At 41.8% G+C, this 16,209-nt stretch overlaps 1 protein-coding gene across 1 annotated transcript in view; it reads right to left on the bottom strand.

The window, feature by feature from the left end:
- LOC101158948 (cytohesin-3) overlaps window positions 1-16,209 on the bottom strand; it is a 32,925-nt gene that overhangs the window by 3,041 nt on the left and 13,675 nt on the right. Inside the window, exons 2-12 of the mRNA XM_011478211.3 lie at window positions 12,283-12,365; window positions 8,546-8,610; window positions 7,347-7,413; window positions 7,093-7,211; window positions 6,611-6,691; window positions 5,791-5,903; window positions 4,841-4,989; window positions 4,256-4,367; window positions 1,711-1,787; window positions 1,025-1,096; window positions 770-924 (exon numbers count right to left, since the gene is read on the bottom strand). Coding sequence (XP_011476513.1) covers window positions 770-924; window positions 1,025-1,096; window positions 1,711-1,787; window positions 4,256-4,367; window positions 4,841-4,989; window positions 5,791-5,903; window positions 6,611-6,691; window positions 7,093-7,211; window positions 7,347-7,413; window positions 8,546-8,610; window positions 12,283-12,365 — 1,093 coding nt within the window. The remainder of the gene's footprint in view (window positions 1-769; window positions 925-1,024; window positions 1,097-1,710; window positions 1,788-4,255; window positions 4,368-4,840; window positions 4,990-5,790; window positions 5,904-6,610; window positions 6,692-7,092; window positions 7,212-7,346; window positions 7,414-8,545; window positions 8,611-12,282; window positions 12,366-16,209) is intronic.

The raw sequence follows: 16,209 nt of genomic DNA, 5'->3' as shown, positions 1-16,209 counted from the left end.
TGGTGTAAAAAAAAAAAAAAAAAAAAAAAAAAAAAAAAGAAGGCATCAGCATCTCTCCTGGACAGGTTTGCTGGCTCACCCCTGGTGCGCCATAAGCTGTGACTTATCCCTCATCATTTCTTCGGGGAAAACTCTTTTGTGGTATGGAGGGAGGAAAGAGGAGGGGGGTGCACTAAATTTCCATACAAAAGTGTTACGTTCTGCTGAGCCAAGTCTCTTTGACATTGCACCATCTTCTATGCGGGCGATTACAGAGCATCCTGAATTTAGGTCACTAACAGCAGGGTTATCATTTCGGTGGGAGCTATTTATGCATCCTACTGAGAAAAAGCACACGTTTGTTATTCTAAACATTTAGGAGAAAAACAGCCATTCTGAAATATGAGTGGATGTTGCAGATGAAGTGAGTGTGCACACATTTTATTGAGCCGCCATGACTAAAAAAGGGCTATTGCTAATATCAAAGGCTTTATAAAATACCATAGGGAGCAAATATTGCTGGATGGATGTCAGTGTATTTTATTTTATAGAAAAAGTTCAAGAACATGTAGCTTAATATTGAACCAACAGCAAATCCAGTGCAATTTGTTCGTAAATTTGATGCCAGAAAGACAAAAAAGCATAAAATGAATTAATTTCATGTTCAAAATAAAAGTGTGTACAAAATAAAAATGTTGGGACTAGTCCATTAAAAGTGTAATGCAAGTTCTAAATGCTGAATCAACTAAATCTAAGTTATAACCTGATATAAAAAAATAAAAAGTCTTACTTGATGGATTTAATCCACTCCTCCTTCTCCTCAGCTGTAGGGGCTGATATCCTGTAGACCACATGGTTGCCCTCAACAACCCGTCCGTCTGCTTCCGTCTTGCAGGCTTTGATCACCTGGCCTTTGTGATTGGGATTGTACAGCTCGAAACAGTTCTGGATGTGATGGCAAGGCACATACATGGTTTCAGTCAAGGGGGCAACAGGAGTGACAGATAGTGGAGCAAAGACTGATATCTGATAAAGTAGCACTCACAGGTTTTCTGGGCTCATCCACCTCCCTGATGCTGAGATTTTCCAGTGGGATGATCCCGCGAGGCTCTTTGTCCTGGCAGGGAAAGGAAGAATAACAGCAAAGTTACAGAAAGTCGATCTGAGTGGAAATCTAACAACAACAAAAAAAGAGAATAAAAACGGATGGGGAGAGGGGAAATGAAAGCAGAAAAGGGATGGATCCTGTTGTCTATCATGTTGTAATGCATCTTTAAATATGTGGCAGAAACAGATCTGCAACACTGAGGATCAGACTGTTTGGTGCTGTGTTGCATCACCTCCTTTTGAAACTCAGAAGACCAGAACAAGTGTGGTTTTTGAAGGTGATTGGGTCAGACATGTTTTGATCGAGGTTAATGTTATAATTTTGTTTTTATGCTGCATCAAATGCTTTCTGATCTAGATTGTCTTGCAATAAGACATTGACATTGAGACACATTAAGGAAAAAGTCAGACAACTTTCCACACAGTGATGAAGAAACCTCCAGTTTTATACCAACAACTTTTTGAATTATCCACATCCAAAAAACTGGCTTGTGTTCTGGTGCCTTGGAATAAGCTCTGATTTTAGAGGAGCAAACACTGTCCTGCTCTCAAAGACAGCAGCAGCAGCTCTATGTTTCTAAGCTCTATATGGCTCTGTAAGTTCTATAAGCTCTTGAGACTCACAGTTGTGTACTCAAAGTAGTAGAGGCAGTTGTCGGTCAGGATGAACCACCTCCTCTTCCAGGTTTTTACGCGTCCTCCTAACAGGAAGACAGAAAGGACAGAGGAAGTGACACAACGCCCCCAGTGACAGACCAGCCATCTCCCGTCAGGAAAAACAGCAGGATGTGTGATGTTCTTTTAATGAAGTTGACCCAAATGCATGGCACTCTCCTCTAAAAACCCACATTCATGCTTTAGGAGTGGCTATTACTGCTTTATTAGTAGGTGTTGTGGTGTAAAAATTGTAACCAGTGTCCAGGTAATGATCTAATTACTTAACTGACCTTTAAAAAACAATCTGAACATTTAAAAACATCAATCTGATATTTTTTCTGTAATTTTAATTTGGTAGGAAAGAGGTTTTACCTCTAAAACAATAAAAAGGAAGAACATGTGCTTTTCAGATTCCTAAAAGAAAGCTTGTTTGTTGGTGAATATAATCGACGTTCATCATCCCACACAGCTCTGAGCGCTTTTAAATGATGACTCAAATAACTAATTAAATATAACTGACTCCTTATTCGTATGACAGACCACAGAAGGGGAGCAAGCTCAGCGTTTTGACACGAACTCAACATGGCACTGAGGAAGCCCTGAAGGATAACACACACACACACAAACACAAAATTCCCCAAAAAATATCTATTCAAAGCAAAGATTAAATCTATTGCCTTTTTTGTTCTCTTCGACATTTTTTGCTTTAAAAAAAAAAAAAGATCTTCAAACTTGCAAGAATGCAAAGAATGCCTTTTCTGCACTTTTATGTTTCCTCCAGGATTTCCTTGCTGGGTTTTTTTCGGACTTTCACCCGAGCCTATTTGGGACACGGTTAATTACCGCAGACCTGACTTTCCCTACGTATCACTAGATTCTGGCTATTGAATTAGCACAGGCAAATTTCCGCTCTGCATAAAGGGGTTCACTAAAAAGGCATCTATTCCTCCTCGTCCTCCGGGGTTTATTTTTAGAGAGTGAAATTGGAAATATTATTGTGAGAACCAGTGCGGGAAATGGCTCCAGGGAGGAGCTGTACTAAAATGTAATCATGTTAGGTCTGTGATTCACAATGGGATTATTTGCATTCGTGCTTGCTGGCTTGATGAGACCACGGAGACGTTACACAGGGGTAAAAGAATGTGCAGGTCAAAGCCAGGTGTGTGTGTGGGTAGTTAAACTAACCACCTGTGGTGAGTTTGCCCTTTAACCTAAACAGCATCCAGGCCACTCAACACCCATTATGCTCAGTAAACGTAGCCAGTAAAGCTTTAAATGTTGGAAAAAGAAATAGTGGTAAAATGCAAGGAAACGATGTTGTCATTGCTGGAACAACAAATGTTGAGGTGTGATTGAAATCAAAAACATGTGTGAAACTGAAAGAGCGTATGTGTAAGAAAGATTTTGAAGACCCACCCTGATGAAATTTGCGTTTGTGGTGTTTTCCTACATTTCTCGTAGCATTTTTCTGATGTGGTAGGACATACAGTATATGGAGAAAATTAAGCTTATTTTACATTTATGAGTATTCCTTTATTGAAATCGTTGTGAATCAGGAGCAGACGAAAACATGCTGTTTAAAAAAAGCTTGAGGAAAGTTTGATGAAGAAGCTGCAATCGACCACAAGCTCCCTGCTCTGCTCCATTCTGATGGATCCACTTGCAGACAAATAGATTCATGAACGTCTTTGTTTTCCTCGTCTGAGCTGAAATCTGGCACAAGACTGTACAGCTGAATAGCTCCAATATTGCTAGCCATTTTTGTTGCATTGTTAATGTTTGGTTGGGGTTGAGGGGCTTTAAGCAAATGGGAAACTATCTAAAAACAGATGGGTGATGGGAAGTGAGGGCGGGCTTACTCCATGCCAATAGTCTCGCCCAGATCTCAGAGGCAAACTTTTCATGTATTCCTGCCGCTCTGCAAAAAACTATGTCCTAGAAATCAACACAGGTTTTTTTTTTTTTAATTTTGTTTAAAAACAGATTTAATCATAATTAAAAGGCCACTTGGAACATTTTTTTACAATCGATCAAAGACGATCAGAGTGGGTCTTCAATCCAAAAAGTATGAGTTTGTATTTTGCCTCCAAATACAGGTTTAAATTGGAATTTGACCTCCAAAAGGGAAAAGTTGCCAAACACGAAAAGTCTTCAATAACTTCAGGTTACATGATCGTAGATTTTGACAAACTAGTGCAAAAAGTTTGTAATAAGAGTTGCAATAGAACCAAAATAAAAGAGAAGAGCAACAGACTGCAACAAACACATAAGAAACAAGTTTTGGGTGAGAGTTTAGACTAGCTTTTTCTTAACCACAACTTTCTGCTTCCATGGACTTTGTCACATTTGAGTATTTATGAGCGTAACCCTAACCCTTAAACCTTAATCTAAACTGTACAGAATCTCTCCAATGATGACGGCGCTGTTGTAGGGCAGAGAAAAAATCAAACAAAGTAAAGTAAACAAGCCTCATTCTCTTGGCAGCTGAATGCAGGGGGAGACTCAGACTAACCTAATTTAAGCAGCCAGCCTTCTCTGTCTGGGTTGAAGAACGTATGAGTCAGGTCGTTCCCATCGTCCTCTGGGATCTTAAAGGGTTCGCTCTTGATGCTGTCGTATAGATTCTACAGGGGGGAAAAAAGTGGGGGATGTGAAAGAAAGGAAAAGCACACCTTCAAATCCAGCATCTAGAGTTGCCATGCGGTAAACATGGCTCCGACAGGGATTGATGCAGAGTCTGAAATGATTCATTCCTCTGTTGGGGGCCTGAGAGTGTTTTTAACCAAGTGTTTGTTTGAAAATGATGCTGGCACCACTTTGTTACAGATGTCAGCCTGGAGTGTGTGGGTGTAGATCTGCCTTTTTAAACATCTTTTTTTTTTTTCTTTTTCAAAATCACAAAAGATCACTGGCAACACCATCCATCTTTTAGATCTTATTTTGACAAGCTACAACATCTCATCTGAGACTCTGCTTCAGTTTTGATTCTTTTTTTATATTGAAAAAAAAACAACAACACACAATTGAAGTCAGCAAAATCCACACTTCAAAATGCATAAAACATTTCATCAACCTAACAAACTAATAGAGTTCTCACCCTGAGTAGGTCCTCTGGGAGGTCCCCCCCCTCATTGATCCCTCTGTTCATGGAGATGAAGCGCTCCACTGGGGGTTTGTCCCTGACGTTGGGATTGTGAAGGCTGGTGTTCAGCATAATAATGGCAAAAGACAGAACGTAGCAGGTATCTGTGGAGGTAAACACACAAAAAAAGTCCACACCTGTGTGCATTTGAGGTCAAGGGATTGCTGAGAAATGTTTATATGGAATATTTCCACTCATTATTCATTGTTTATTGTCTACGCTTCATTTGTCAATAAAGTTTCATCAAATTAAAGAAACATGCCATTTTTCCAGGAGAAAACCCCCCAACAAACACCTATGTTTGATTCGCTGCTCCCACACGCCATAACTCTCGCACCCTCCGCCTCATCCATCCTCGCACTAACGGCTTCAGTCAACATCATTCGTGCGGTGATTTATAACCCTGTGTGCTCTGGTCTTGAGAGACGACCAATAAGTCCGTCTGGCTTTGATGCCGCAGCACCGCATCAATACCCCCGACTTGACCTGTCACGCAGGAGCAGGGGAGAAAGAGCCACAACCCCGCTAAAGACTATTAATAACCCGAGATCAATCTTATTATCTCAGCTGGGGATGCAGATGCTGGACGCTCTGGCGTCGGAGAGCAACCCGCACAAAAAAAAAGCATCTACAGCAGAAAATAAGTAAAGTAATGGAATTAAATGTGCACTCAAGTTCAAAATTGGTCTTAAATTAAGTTTTTTTTTTTTTAAGGTGAGAGTCTACTGTATGCAGCCAGAAAATCTTGATTTGGGGCCACATGGAAACATTTGCACAAAGAGGGGGCAGTTCGAATCATTGATCCAGGTTGGGTGGGGGTGGGCAGTCTTTCTGACACATGCTGTCTGTCTGGGCTGACTCATGAGTCTGCAGAGGGTGAGTGGGTTGTAAGTGAAGTACCGTACCTGTGGACTGGAAGACGCCAGGATTGCACTGGCAGTACCTGGAGGCAAACGCCTCCATCATACGATCAATCTTCTGGGCTTCTCCAGGAAGTCTGAAGCTCCACAGAAACTGCCTGCAGCAGCACAGAGGAAGAAGACATTTAACGATTTGCTGTAAATCAACTTTGAATCTAAAGATTTGCTGTAGATCAAGAGAGCAATTAACAGAGCAGGTAATCTGAAGAAGCATCAGTCAATTTTGCTTTTCCAGTACAAAAACAGGAAGACCTGAGAAAACAAGAATGTGATGGGTGAAAGCGTACAGAAAACAGGGCTGTGTTTGGAAAAAACATTAACACCCCGCTGAGAAACAGCAGCAGGTGAAGCTGGTGACACATTCAGCAAAAACATCTACTGCTGTAAATAGGAAACTTTAAAAAAAACACTATAAAAAAGCATTAGAAATCGAAGAAAATCTAAAAATAAATGCATGAAATAGTTATATTGTGTGCCCTTTCTGTCGTAATGGTGGGGGATTTTAGTCCTATGTTTATGCTTTGGTGTGTTCTGATCTGTCCTCCTCCTCTAAATCCATTTTTATTTAGGGGCTTCTGGCTGGGCCTCCAAAGTTAAGAATCATTGTCCTAAAGATGTCATTGTCAAATCTTCTTCAACTTTTTTTATGATACTGTGATTTGTCATCAATTTTCTGACAATTGCGGCTTCTTGAAAGTATTTTTTGTTGTGTTTTTTAATTAATTTTTGGGGAAAACGTAGTTTTCACCACAAGAACCAAACTAAACAAAGACCAACCACTCCGGTCAACTTCTGCTTTGCTCACCTTAAGGCTTGAACGAGGTTGAGGTCTGCAAACTCATGAAGCTCCACAAACGCCTGAAGCACCTTGATGTTAAAGTCGTCCCTGGAGAAGAGCAGGAGCACAAGAGTTGAATTATTTAAATACCTTTTGTTCAGATGACAACAGCAGAAACAGATGCGGAACTAGAACATATTTTTGGGGTTGCGATGAAAGATTAAATGCAGCAAATTCAGCAATACTTCCACGCATGAAGCACCTGAGCTGCCTCAATTGTTTTGACACCCCCATGACCTCCCTTCAGATAAGAACCACATGTCCCCTCAGTTATTTCAGGGTCACAGTCTCCTGTAGCTGCTCTGCTCCATAAATCCAGACTACTGACTTCCTGGAGCTTTATGCCTTTTGTCTGCATGCAGGAAGAGCCCATCTGACAGAGGGATGGGGAAATGAAAAAGAAAAAAAAAGAAGTTGAAGGGATACAGAGAGAAAACCGGAGCGCTCACCTTTCCCCTAAGTAGTCCCCGATGACCGTTTTGTTCAGCCCCTCGCCTTTGTACAGGAACTGCGCTATGTCTTCTGGGGTGTTCTGGAGGAGATCATTCTCCAAAAGAAACTGGATTCCCTACAAAAAATGTAAAATATATTGCCTGTTACTTATTTAAATCATTGTTTGTGTGTTTTTGATAGTTTGTAGTTTAAAGTCATCAAGCAGAAGCCGTTTTATTAATTCTGACTCACAGATCCACATCAATCTGACCTTTTTAGGATCCATGTTGAATTTCTTCCTACCCATGGCAATCTGTTTATTTCTTTGTGTGGTTTTGCTGCAACAGAACAGACAAAAAATGCGAGAAATAAGTCAGACACCTTCATTCAACAACAGTGGGGTGTGGTCTCGGCTCCAGGCTGCTTTGTTTGCTAAGTATGTCAGTCGGTGACAGGGTTAAACGGTTATTTACCCTTCTGTCCAATGAAAAGTTGGCAAGTTAAACACAATAAATGCCAGTGCTGAGCCACAGCAATAACCCTTTACACGTGTAAACAGCAGAAGTGCATCTTGTTCTTCTTGCAGCTGCTGGGAGAACGTTACTTCCCATTTGAATGCAAACAAATCCTCAAGACACACAACAGCAGCCCACCGGGAGCTCTACACCTTTGTGTGCACCTGAGACACGCACCGCCGAGGCAGATGCAGGGCCTCGCTTGACTTTATCCACCAATCACATTTGAATACAGGCTCTTTGACTAATATTTGGTTAAGGGGACGTCCCACTGACAATGAATGATTAACATCTAGACACACACATGACAGGTGTGTGACACAAAAGAGGAAGTAGAGAGACACATTTATTAAATATTGACCTGTCTTTGCACCTCGAAACAATAAAAACATTTTTTTTTTCAAAGCAAGTTTTTATGTATGCACCTCTTGGTGGAACGTCAACTGACAGAGGATTTGCAAGCATTGCCTGTGCAAAAACAGGCCCCTCGGAAAAAAGTAAAAAAATTCTTGCCCCATTGGCAGATTTTCTCAAAATAAGAAAATAAATCTGCCATCGGGGTTAGAAAAATAGTCTCACCAAAAATTCTTATAAAAAAAAAAAAAAAAGAATTTTAGCCACCGTGACATGTTTTCTCAAACTAAGATTATTGAAAATCTTAATGATTAGATTATTTGCAAGATAGATAATAGGACCCCTTTTTTTTTTAGAAACAAGTCTTTTTACTTTCTTAAGATTCAATTTTTGCAGTTTTAGGAAGTGAATAAATCAAAAAGGTACCATTTATTTGTCTTTTTACTTATATTTTTGAGTGGGATAGAAGGAAAAGGTGAAAGAGACAGTAAAGTTAGTATACACCGTCATTGAAATGAAACATGCAACTTAAAAGAAAAACAGAATTGATTCATTAATGAACATGCATGTGCAGATGGGTTTCCAGACAACCAAAACTCACCTCTCGCCCACGCAGGTTAGTTGCTCAATCTCAGTCATCACCTCTGCGATTTCAAACTTCAGCCGCTGCAGACAAAAATATTCATTCATAAATCTTAAAAGCCTATCTATGTTTTATTAAAGTGTGGTTGCTTGCAGTCCTCATGGATAATAGGGGGGTTTAGCTAGCGGAGACAAGTAAAGTTTGGAGAATTTAGGAGAAAATAAAAATGGAGAATAGTTGGGACAAATCTAGCCACAGGGGTTGCAAGCCAGTTGCCTCTGTGCCGGTCCCAAGCCCGGATAAATAGAGAGGGTTGCGTCAGGAAGGGCATCCGGCGTAAAAATTGCCAAAATAACCATGCGAATCATCCACAACACTTTAGACATACTGGATCGGTCGAGGCCCGGGTTAACAACGACCGCCACCGATGCTGTTAACCTACAGGGTGTCGGTGGAAATTTGACTACTGTTGGTGGAAGAAAGAGGGGAGGCAGAAGGGTCCGTGGCCAGAGAGAGAAGGGAAAAGGCAGGAACATAGGTTTGAGAATAGGGACTCTTAACGTTGGCACAATGACAGGGAAAGGCAGAGAGCTGGCAGACATGATGGAGAGAAGGAAGGTAGATGTACTGTGTGTGCAGGAGACAAGGTGGAAGGGCAGCAAGGCACGTAGTATTGGAGGAGGATACAAACTGTTCTATCATGGTGTTGATAGGAAGAGAAACGGGGTAGGAGTGATTCTGAAGGGGGAGTTTGTAAACAGTGTTCTAGAGGTGAAAAGAGTCTCAGACAGGATGATGAGCTTAAAGTTAGAAATCGAAGGGGTGATGGTGAATGTAGTCAGTGGGTATGCGCCACAGGTTGGCTGTGAGTTAGAAGTGAAGGAGAGATTCTGGAGTGAGTTGGATGAGGTCATACAGAGTTTCCCCAGAGGAGAGAGAGTTGTTATTGGAGCAGACTTTAATGGGCATGTTGGTGAGGGCAATAGAGGTGATGAGGAGGTGATGGGCAGGTTTGGTGTGAAGGAAAGGAATCTGGAGGGACAGATGGTGGTGGACTTTGCGAAGAGGATGGAAATGGCTGTAGTCAACACTTACTTCCAGAAGAGAGAGGAACATAGAGTGACATACAGAAGTGGAGGTAGGAGTACTCAGGTGGACTACATCCTATGTAGACGAGGTCATTTGAGAGAGGTTAATGACTGCAAAGTGGTGGTAGGAGAGAGTGTAGCCAGACAGCACCGCATGGTGGTGTGTAAGATGACTCTGGAGGTCAGGAAGAAGAAGAGAGGGAAAACAGAAAAGAAGACCAAGTGGTGGAAGCTACAGAATGAAGAAACTTGTGAGGAATTTAGGCAGAAGTTGAGACAGGTCCTGGGTGGTCAGGATGAGCTTCCAGATGACTGGGAAACTACAGCAGAAATTATCAGGGAAACAGGTAGGAAGGTGCTAGGTGTGTCATCTGGAAAGAGGAAAGACGGTAAAGAGACTTGGTGGTGGAATGAGGAAGTACAGGAATGCGTCCAGAGGAAGAGGTTGGCTAAAAAGAAGTGGGATGTAGAAAGGACTGAGGAAGGTAGACAGGAGTACAAGGAAGCGCAGCGTAGAGTGAAGAGAGAGGTGGCAAAGGCCAAACAGAAGGCTTACGATGAGCTATATGACAGGTTAGACACAAAGGAAGGAGAGAAGGACTTGTACAGGCTAGCCAGACAGAGAGACAGAGATGGGAAGGACGTGCAACAGATAAGGGTGATTAAGGACAGAGATGGAAAGGTGCTAACAACCCAGGAGAGTGTACAGAAAAGATGGAAGGAGTATTTTGAGGAGCTGATGAACGTGGAAAATGACAGGGAAAGAAGGGAGGAAGATGTGGTTGTTGTGGAGCAGGAAGTAGCAGAGATTGGAAAGGATGAGGTTAGGAAGGCTCTGAAAAGGATGAAGAGCGGAAAGGCCGTTGGTCCTGATGACCTACCTGTGGAGGTATGGAAGTGCTTAGGAGAGGCAGCAGTGGAATTTCTAACAAGGTTGTTCAATAGGATTTTAGAGAGTGAGAAGATGCCTGAGGAATGGAGGAGAAGCGTTCTGGTTCCGATCTTTAAGAACAAGGGTGACACGCAGAACTGCAGCAACTATAGAGGAATAAAGTTGATGAGCCACACAATGAAGCTGTGGGAAAGAGTAGTGGAAGCCAGGCTTAGGAAGAAGGTGGAGATCTGTGAGCAGCAGTATGGTTTCATGCCCCGTAAGAGCACCACTGATGCCATTTTTGCTTTGAGAATGTTGATGGAAAAGTACAGAGAAGGTCAGAAGGAGCTGCATTGTGTGTTCGTAGATTTAGAGAAGGCGTATGACAGGGTGCCGAGGGAGGAGCTGTGGCACTGTATGAGGTCGTCTGGAGTGGCAGAGAAGTATGTCAGAGTAGTTCAGGACATGTATGAGAGAAGTATGACGGTGGTGAGATGTGCTGTAGGTCAGACAGAGGAGTTCAAGGTGGAGGTGGGACTACACCAAGGATCAGCTTTGAGTCCTTTTTTGTTTGCTATGCTGATGGACAGGCTGACAGACGAGGTAAGACAGGAATCTCCCTGGACAATGATGTTTGCGGATGACATTGTAATTTGCAGTGAGAGTAGAGAGCAGGTGGAGGAACAGCTAGAGAGGTGGAGGTTTGCTCTGGAAAGAAGAGGCATGAAGGTCAGTCGTAGTAAGACAGAATACATGTGTCTGAACGAGAGGGATCAAGGTAGAAGCGTTAGGTTACAGGGGGCTGAGGTGAAGAAGGTGCAGGAGTTTAAGTACTTGGGGTCAACAGTTCAGTGTGATGGGGAGTGTGGAAAAGAGGTGAAGAGGCGAGTGCAGGCAGGTTGGAGCGGTTGGAGGAAAGTGTCAGGAGTGTTGTGTGACAGAAGAGTGCCAGCAAGACTCAAAGGAAAGGTGTACAAGACAGTGGTGAGACCAGCTCTGCTCTATGGGTTAGAGACGGTAGCAGTGAGACAGAGACAAGAGGCTGAGATGGAGGTAGCGGAGATGAAGATGTTGAGGTTCTCCTTAGGAGTGACCAGGTTAGACAGGATAAGGAACGAGTACATCAGAGGGACGGCTCATGTTGCCTGTGTTAGCGACAAAGTCAGAGAAGCCAGACTGAGATGGTTTGGACATGTTCAGAGGAGGGATAGTGGATATATTGGTAGAAGGATGTTGGAGATGGAGCTGCCTGGCAGGAGGGCAAGAGGACGGCCAAAGAGGAGATACATGGATGTCTTAACAGAGGACATGAAGTTGGCTAATGTTAGGGTAGAAGATGTCCATGATAGAGTGAGGTGGAAAAGGATGATTCGCTGTGGCGACCCCTGATGGGAAAAGCCGAAAGAGAAAGAAGAGTTGGGACAAAGAGCTGCTGAGAATTGGTAGAGTTCCACTCCTCAAAATACTTCCTTTGTCAATATTTTTGTTGTTCCCGATCCTCCCAAATGAGCATATATCCCACTGCCTTATGATCCACAGCAGGATAAAAAGTAGTTGTGCATGAAGTCAATTTAAGTTTCCTTTCAGTTTTTGATTGATTACCTCGATTTTTGTTTTTATGACATACATTGAGACTAAATATTTATCTCTTTGCCCTTAAATGCAGATATAATATTCATATTAGTATTACCTGTAATGCAAAAAGGTATCTAAATAGCTTGTGCTATTAAACTGCTATTTGCTGAGATTTATAGCTCTAATTTACAAATGAAAACATTACAACGGTTACTCACTTCAATATCATCCAGCAGCTCCTTCTTCCTGCGCCGTATGTTGGACAGCTCATCTCTCTCCTGTAGTGACAGGTCCTCGGGCACTTAAAAGCAGAGTGAAGGGGGAGAAAATTAAGAAAAATGGGAACAAGAGAGGAAAAAGAGGCAGGATTAGGCTGGATTAAATGAATTCACGCTCCAGAATCAGGGAAAGTTGCAGGGATTATGCCTGACAATGCATACCTGCTTCATCAGTGCAGTTATTTACAGATGACCTAAATTAATGAGCTAACAGATTGCTATGCCATTTTATTTAGAACGCCGGAGTTAAATACTGTACAGCAGAGAGACTTGGAAGTGAGAAACCCCAGAGCGCCACGTTGTTTTTGCAGTCTTTTGTGCATATTTGATTCAACACAGCAGGTGGGTGCACTGTTGAGAGGGGGGCAGCTCAACATGAAAGCTAAGCTTTTGATGTGAGCCATAATTACACTTTTTATGTCTTTTTTTGAGGCGAAAAGAGACTGATCCCCGATTGAGAGCTTGAAGGAGGTAAGCATACGGAGTTCTTTAAAAAGTAATGTTTTGCCTCCCTTAGTTTCTCAAAAATGGTTACAAGAGAGGCCTAAAATGTATTATTTTTCCCCAAGCACAAAAGCGATTTAATTTTTTTCACATAGTCCTTACTTAAACTGGTTAAAACTCATTATGCTGTAGCAAATAGACAATTTTTGTAACTACTTGAAAACAGCAAACACAACTAGAGCCAAAATTAGCATAATTAGTTCAGGATCTGACAAAATGGGTATGCCCATGTTTTACCCACAATCCACATTTGATAAACCATGGGGTAAATGTTGCTTTTTACTACATTCAGAGGTTAAACCCCAAAAAGGACAGTCTTTAAAAATTCTGTTCCTTCATGAAAAGAGCTGCCGGCTGAAGCTACAGCTTGAAAGAAATGCATAAGCGCTAATAAAATATGACTGTGTGAGCTTTGAAGTGGGAATTCATGACCATAAAAGAGCATGCATACATTCCTGCAAGTTTTTCCTTCCTTAGTGTGAAATAGTCAAACCCATGTATGAAGATTTATCGTCATGATTTATCTGGTCATGCTGTGACTTTATTTTGTTAATAACAAACTACTGGTACTTCCTTCTTTTTTAAATTTTGATAGTTCATGTTATAATAAAGTTTATGAATATTAAATGCATTGACTGAAGTTTGGTTATTTTTGACATTTTGAGGCTCACTAACTATTCACAGAGTGAAGACTGAAAAAGACAGTCGTTGCCTATAGCTGTGAAATATGGCAACTCGTAGTGAAGCAAACCTAAATCAGTGACAGATTTAAGCACTTGAGTGTATTTTAGGCAAGATTTAGTGTTGTGTCAATCATTCAGCCACCACTCCCTTAACTCTGGGATCAGGTAGGGGGAACATGTGGTTCCCTTCAGGAATCAGTGCCACAAAAGTAGGAGTGTGAGACAGAGGACCCTCTAAGCCACCTTTCTGTATGACCTCTGAAGAGATGTATGCTTTGTTTAAGGTTGGTTGGTTAAAGATGTGTAAAAGGTGATCTGTATATGATGTGAAAAAATAATTGTCACCTATTTCAAACTGTTCTGCTTGAGACAGCATGGAATTGTGGAAAAGTTGAGTGTTTTTCTTGGCTGGAACCTTTCAGGTTGGGCACAGCGGGATCAAAATAAGACTTGGCAATTAGACAATGATAGATTTGTGAGGTTGCATCTCTAAATTCTAGTACATATCTGAAAGAAAGAAAAATTACAGCGTTAAAATTATATAAATATAATGAGATGTTCCTTTTATGCTGCAGAAACTTTCTTGTTGCAAAGCAGATGACGTCCATAAATAACATCCTGTGTGTTTGCAACACCTATACGAGCATCTGGTCTGCACACTCAAATATTGGCTTTTGATAGTCACCTCTCATCGGGGCTTCTTTTGGGATTATTAAAGACTGAGAGCTGCACGCCATGCATGCTTCACTGCAGGTGAAGGCGTGCTAGCAGACAGGTGAACACACAGCAAAGAATGTCATGCAGACAGCTAACATATGCGCGACGAATCTCTTCAACACAGAGGGGCTCAAAAACCAACAACTCATCTTTCGCTTAACTGTACCACATCGCCCCCATCCCACCCCCCAAACAGCCTCCTCCTCCTCCTCCTCCTCCTCCTCACTCCTCCACACAGAAGCAATCCGTATGAGAGTGGGCTAACAGGAAGTAGGTCATTTTCACATGGAGCCACACCAGATTGTGTGGTGTGCTCACTCACACGCATGCTTCCCCCCTCGATCTCGCTCCACTCGGGTACTTAAAGCGGGGGGTGAACGCAGATTCACCCCCCCCCACCCACTGAATCATTCCGCTAAGCAGCTTTGCAACTCAGGCACAGACCCCCCCCTCCCCGGGAGTGTAAATAACAATGAGGTAAAAAAGGGAAAGTTATTTCCCCCCCCCCTTTCTGGTTCCATCTACAGTATCTGTTTTTATCCCCGTCTTGCAGGGTAAAACAAAGTAACGGAGGTAGCACGGACTGTTAGGTTATTCTGTTCTGAGGGCACACAGCCCATATTATCACAGCACTCATTCATGGGAGCAAACCTCCAGATGGGTGCAGATATGGGTTTTTGATGCATGACAGTGATAACAGTACCAGCTTTTAACAGAAGAGAAACAGACAGAAAGAAGAAAATGTATTTTTTTTTTTTTAAAAAAAGGTGCAAGGAGAACGCAACATAAACACAAAGTGGGACAAGCAGTAATGTGGGATAAATGGGTTTGACAAGCAGAGTGAGCCTGGCTGATGAATCACCCTTAATTTGTTAAGATGTCAAAGAAAACTAGTTTATTTAACTGACTGCACACAAAAAAAAGAATACGGAATTTCACAATAAAACGTCAGAAATCCCAGTTTGATCATGTGTAGCTCTAGAAGCATAATTTAGGCTTAAAGATGTTCAGTAAAACAGTATTGATAGTAAAACCAATCACTTTATAAAATGAGTTTTAAAAAATGGATATTTGCAATACAGACTCCATGGCAGTAAATTGATTTGAAGATCAACAAACACAAAAACATCTCCCTAAAAGTACTTGCCGGCCATTTTTGTTAAATCAACAAGACAGAAAAAATATGAGGAAGCTTTCAAAACCCCTGTTATTGACACAAAAACAAACACAGATTCTTTCATTTTTGAAACAATCAAGTTGGCCCATAGAGTAGTAATTGGGGAGCAAAGAACCCCCCCCAGGCCTTTTACTTCTGTAATGGCCAAACCATTCATCCCTCCTGCTCTGGTTGGAAGAGCTCAGCTGGGCTGGAGACCGGAACAAACTGTCTGAGAGGAGACAGTCTGTTTTTGCAAACAGATCTGTGTGTGGGTGTGTGCTTTGCAACATGTGCAAAACTAATTTCTGATATAATTTTCTGGGCTTAAACTTCTGAAGAACCTAGGATGGACATCTGATGCATCATTTATGGAAACAGTTTCTAGAGAGGAACGTCTGAAATGGGATCCATATAAGGTTCTATACAAACCCTCATACCTAACTCCAGTTGCAGCCACATAGATAACAAATGCTCGACAGCTCAGCCTTTTTATATTAGGATAAAGGGAGCTGCTGTTTTAATCAATATATCATCATGAGTGTTTAGACCTGTATGCTTGGTCTTTTCCCTCCATTGGTGGCCTAAAGCATGTGAGGGAGTAACTTTTAACTTTTACTTTTGTTAGAAAGTTCCACTGTATTTTCATCAAATGAAGTCGCTGAGTTCACACAGACGTCTTTCTTCCAAACTAACAAACAAAGAGATCTTGTGCACTTCAACTGTACAATCAGGTCATCATCATCTGCAGAGGCTTAGGACGAGGCTGTTGAGGTTTAGAGGTAAATACAGCCGAGATCGATTTAC

Source organism: Oryzias latipes, chromosome 8, assembly GCF_002234675.1.
Source record: "Oryzias latipes chromosome 8, ASM223467v1".
Taxonomy (NCBI): domain Eukaryota; kingdom Metazoa; phylum Chordata; class Actinopteri; order Beloniformes; family Adrianichthyidae; genus Oryzias; species Oryzias latipes.
The sequence above is the reverse complement of the archived record's forward strand: the minus strand, read 5'-3'. Positions and strand labels throughout refer to the sequence as shown.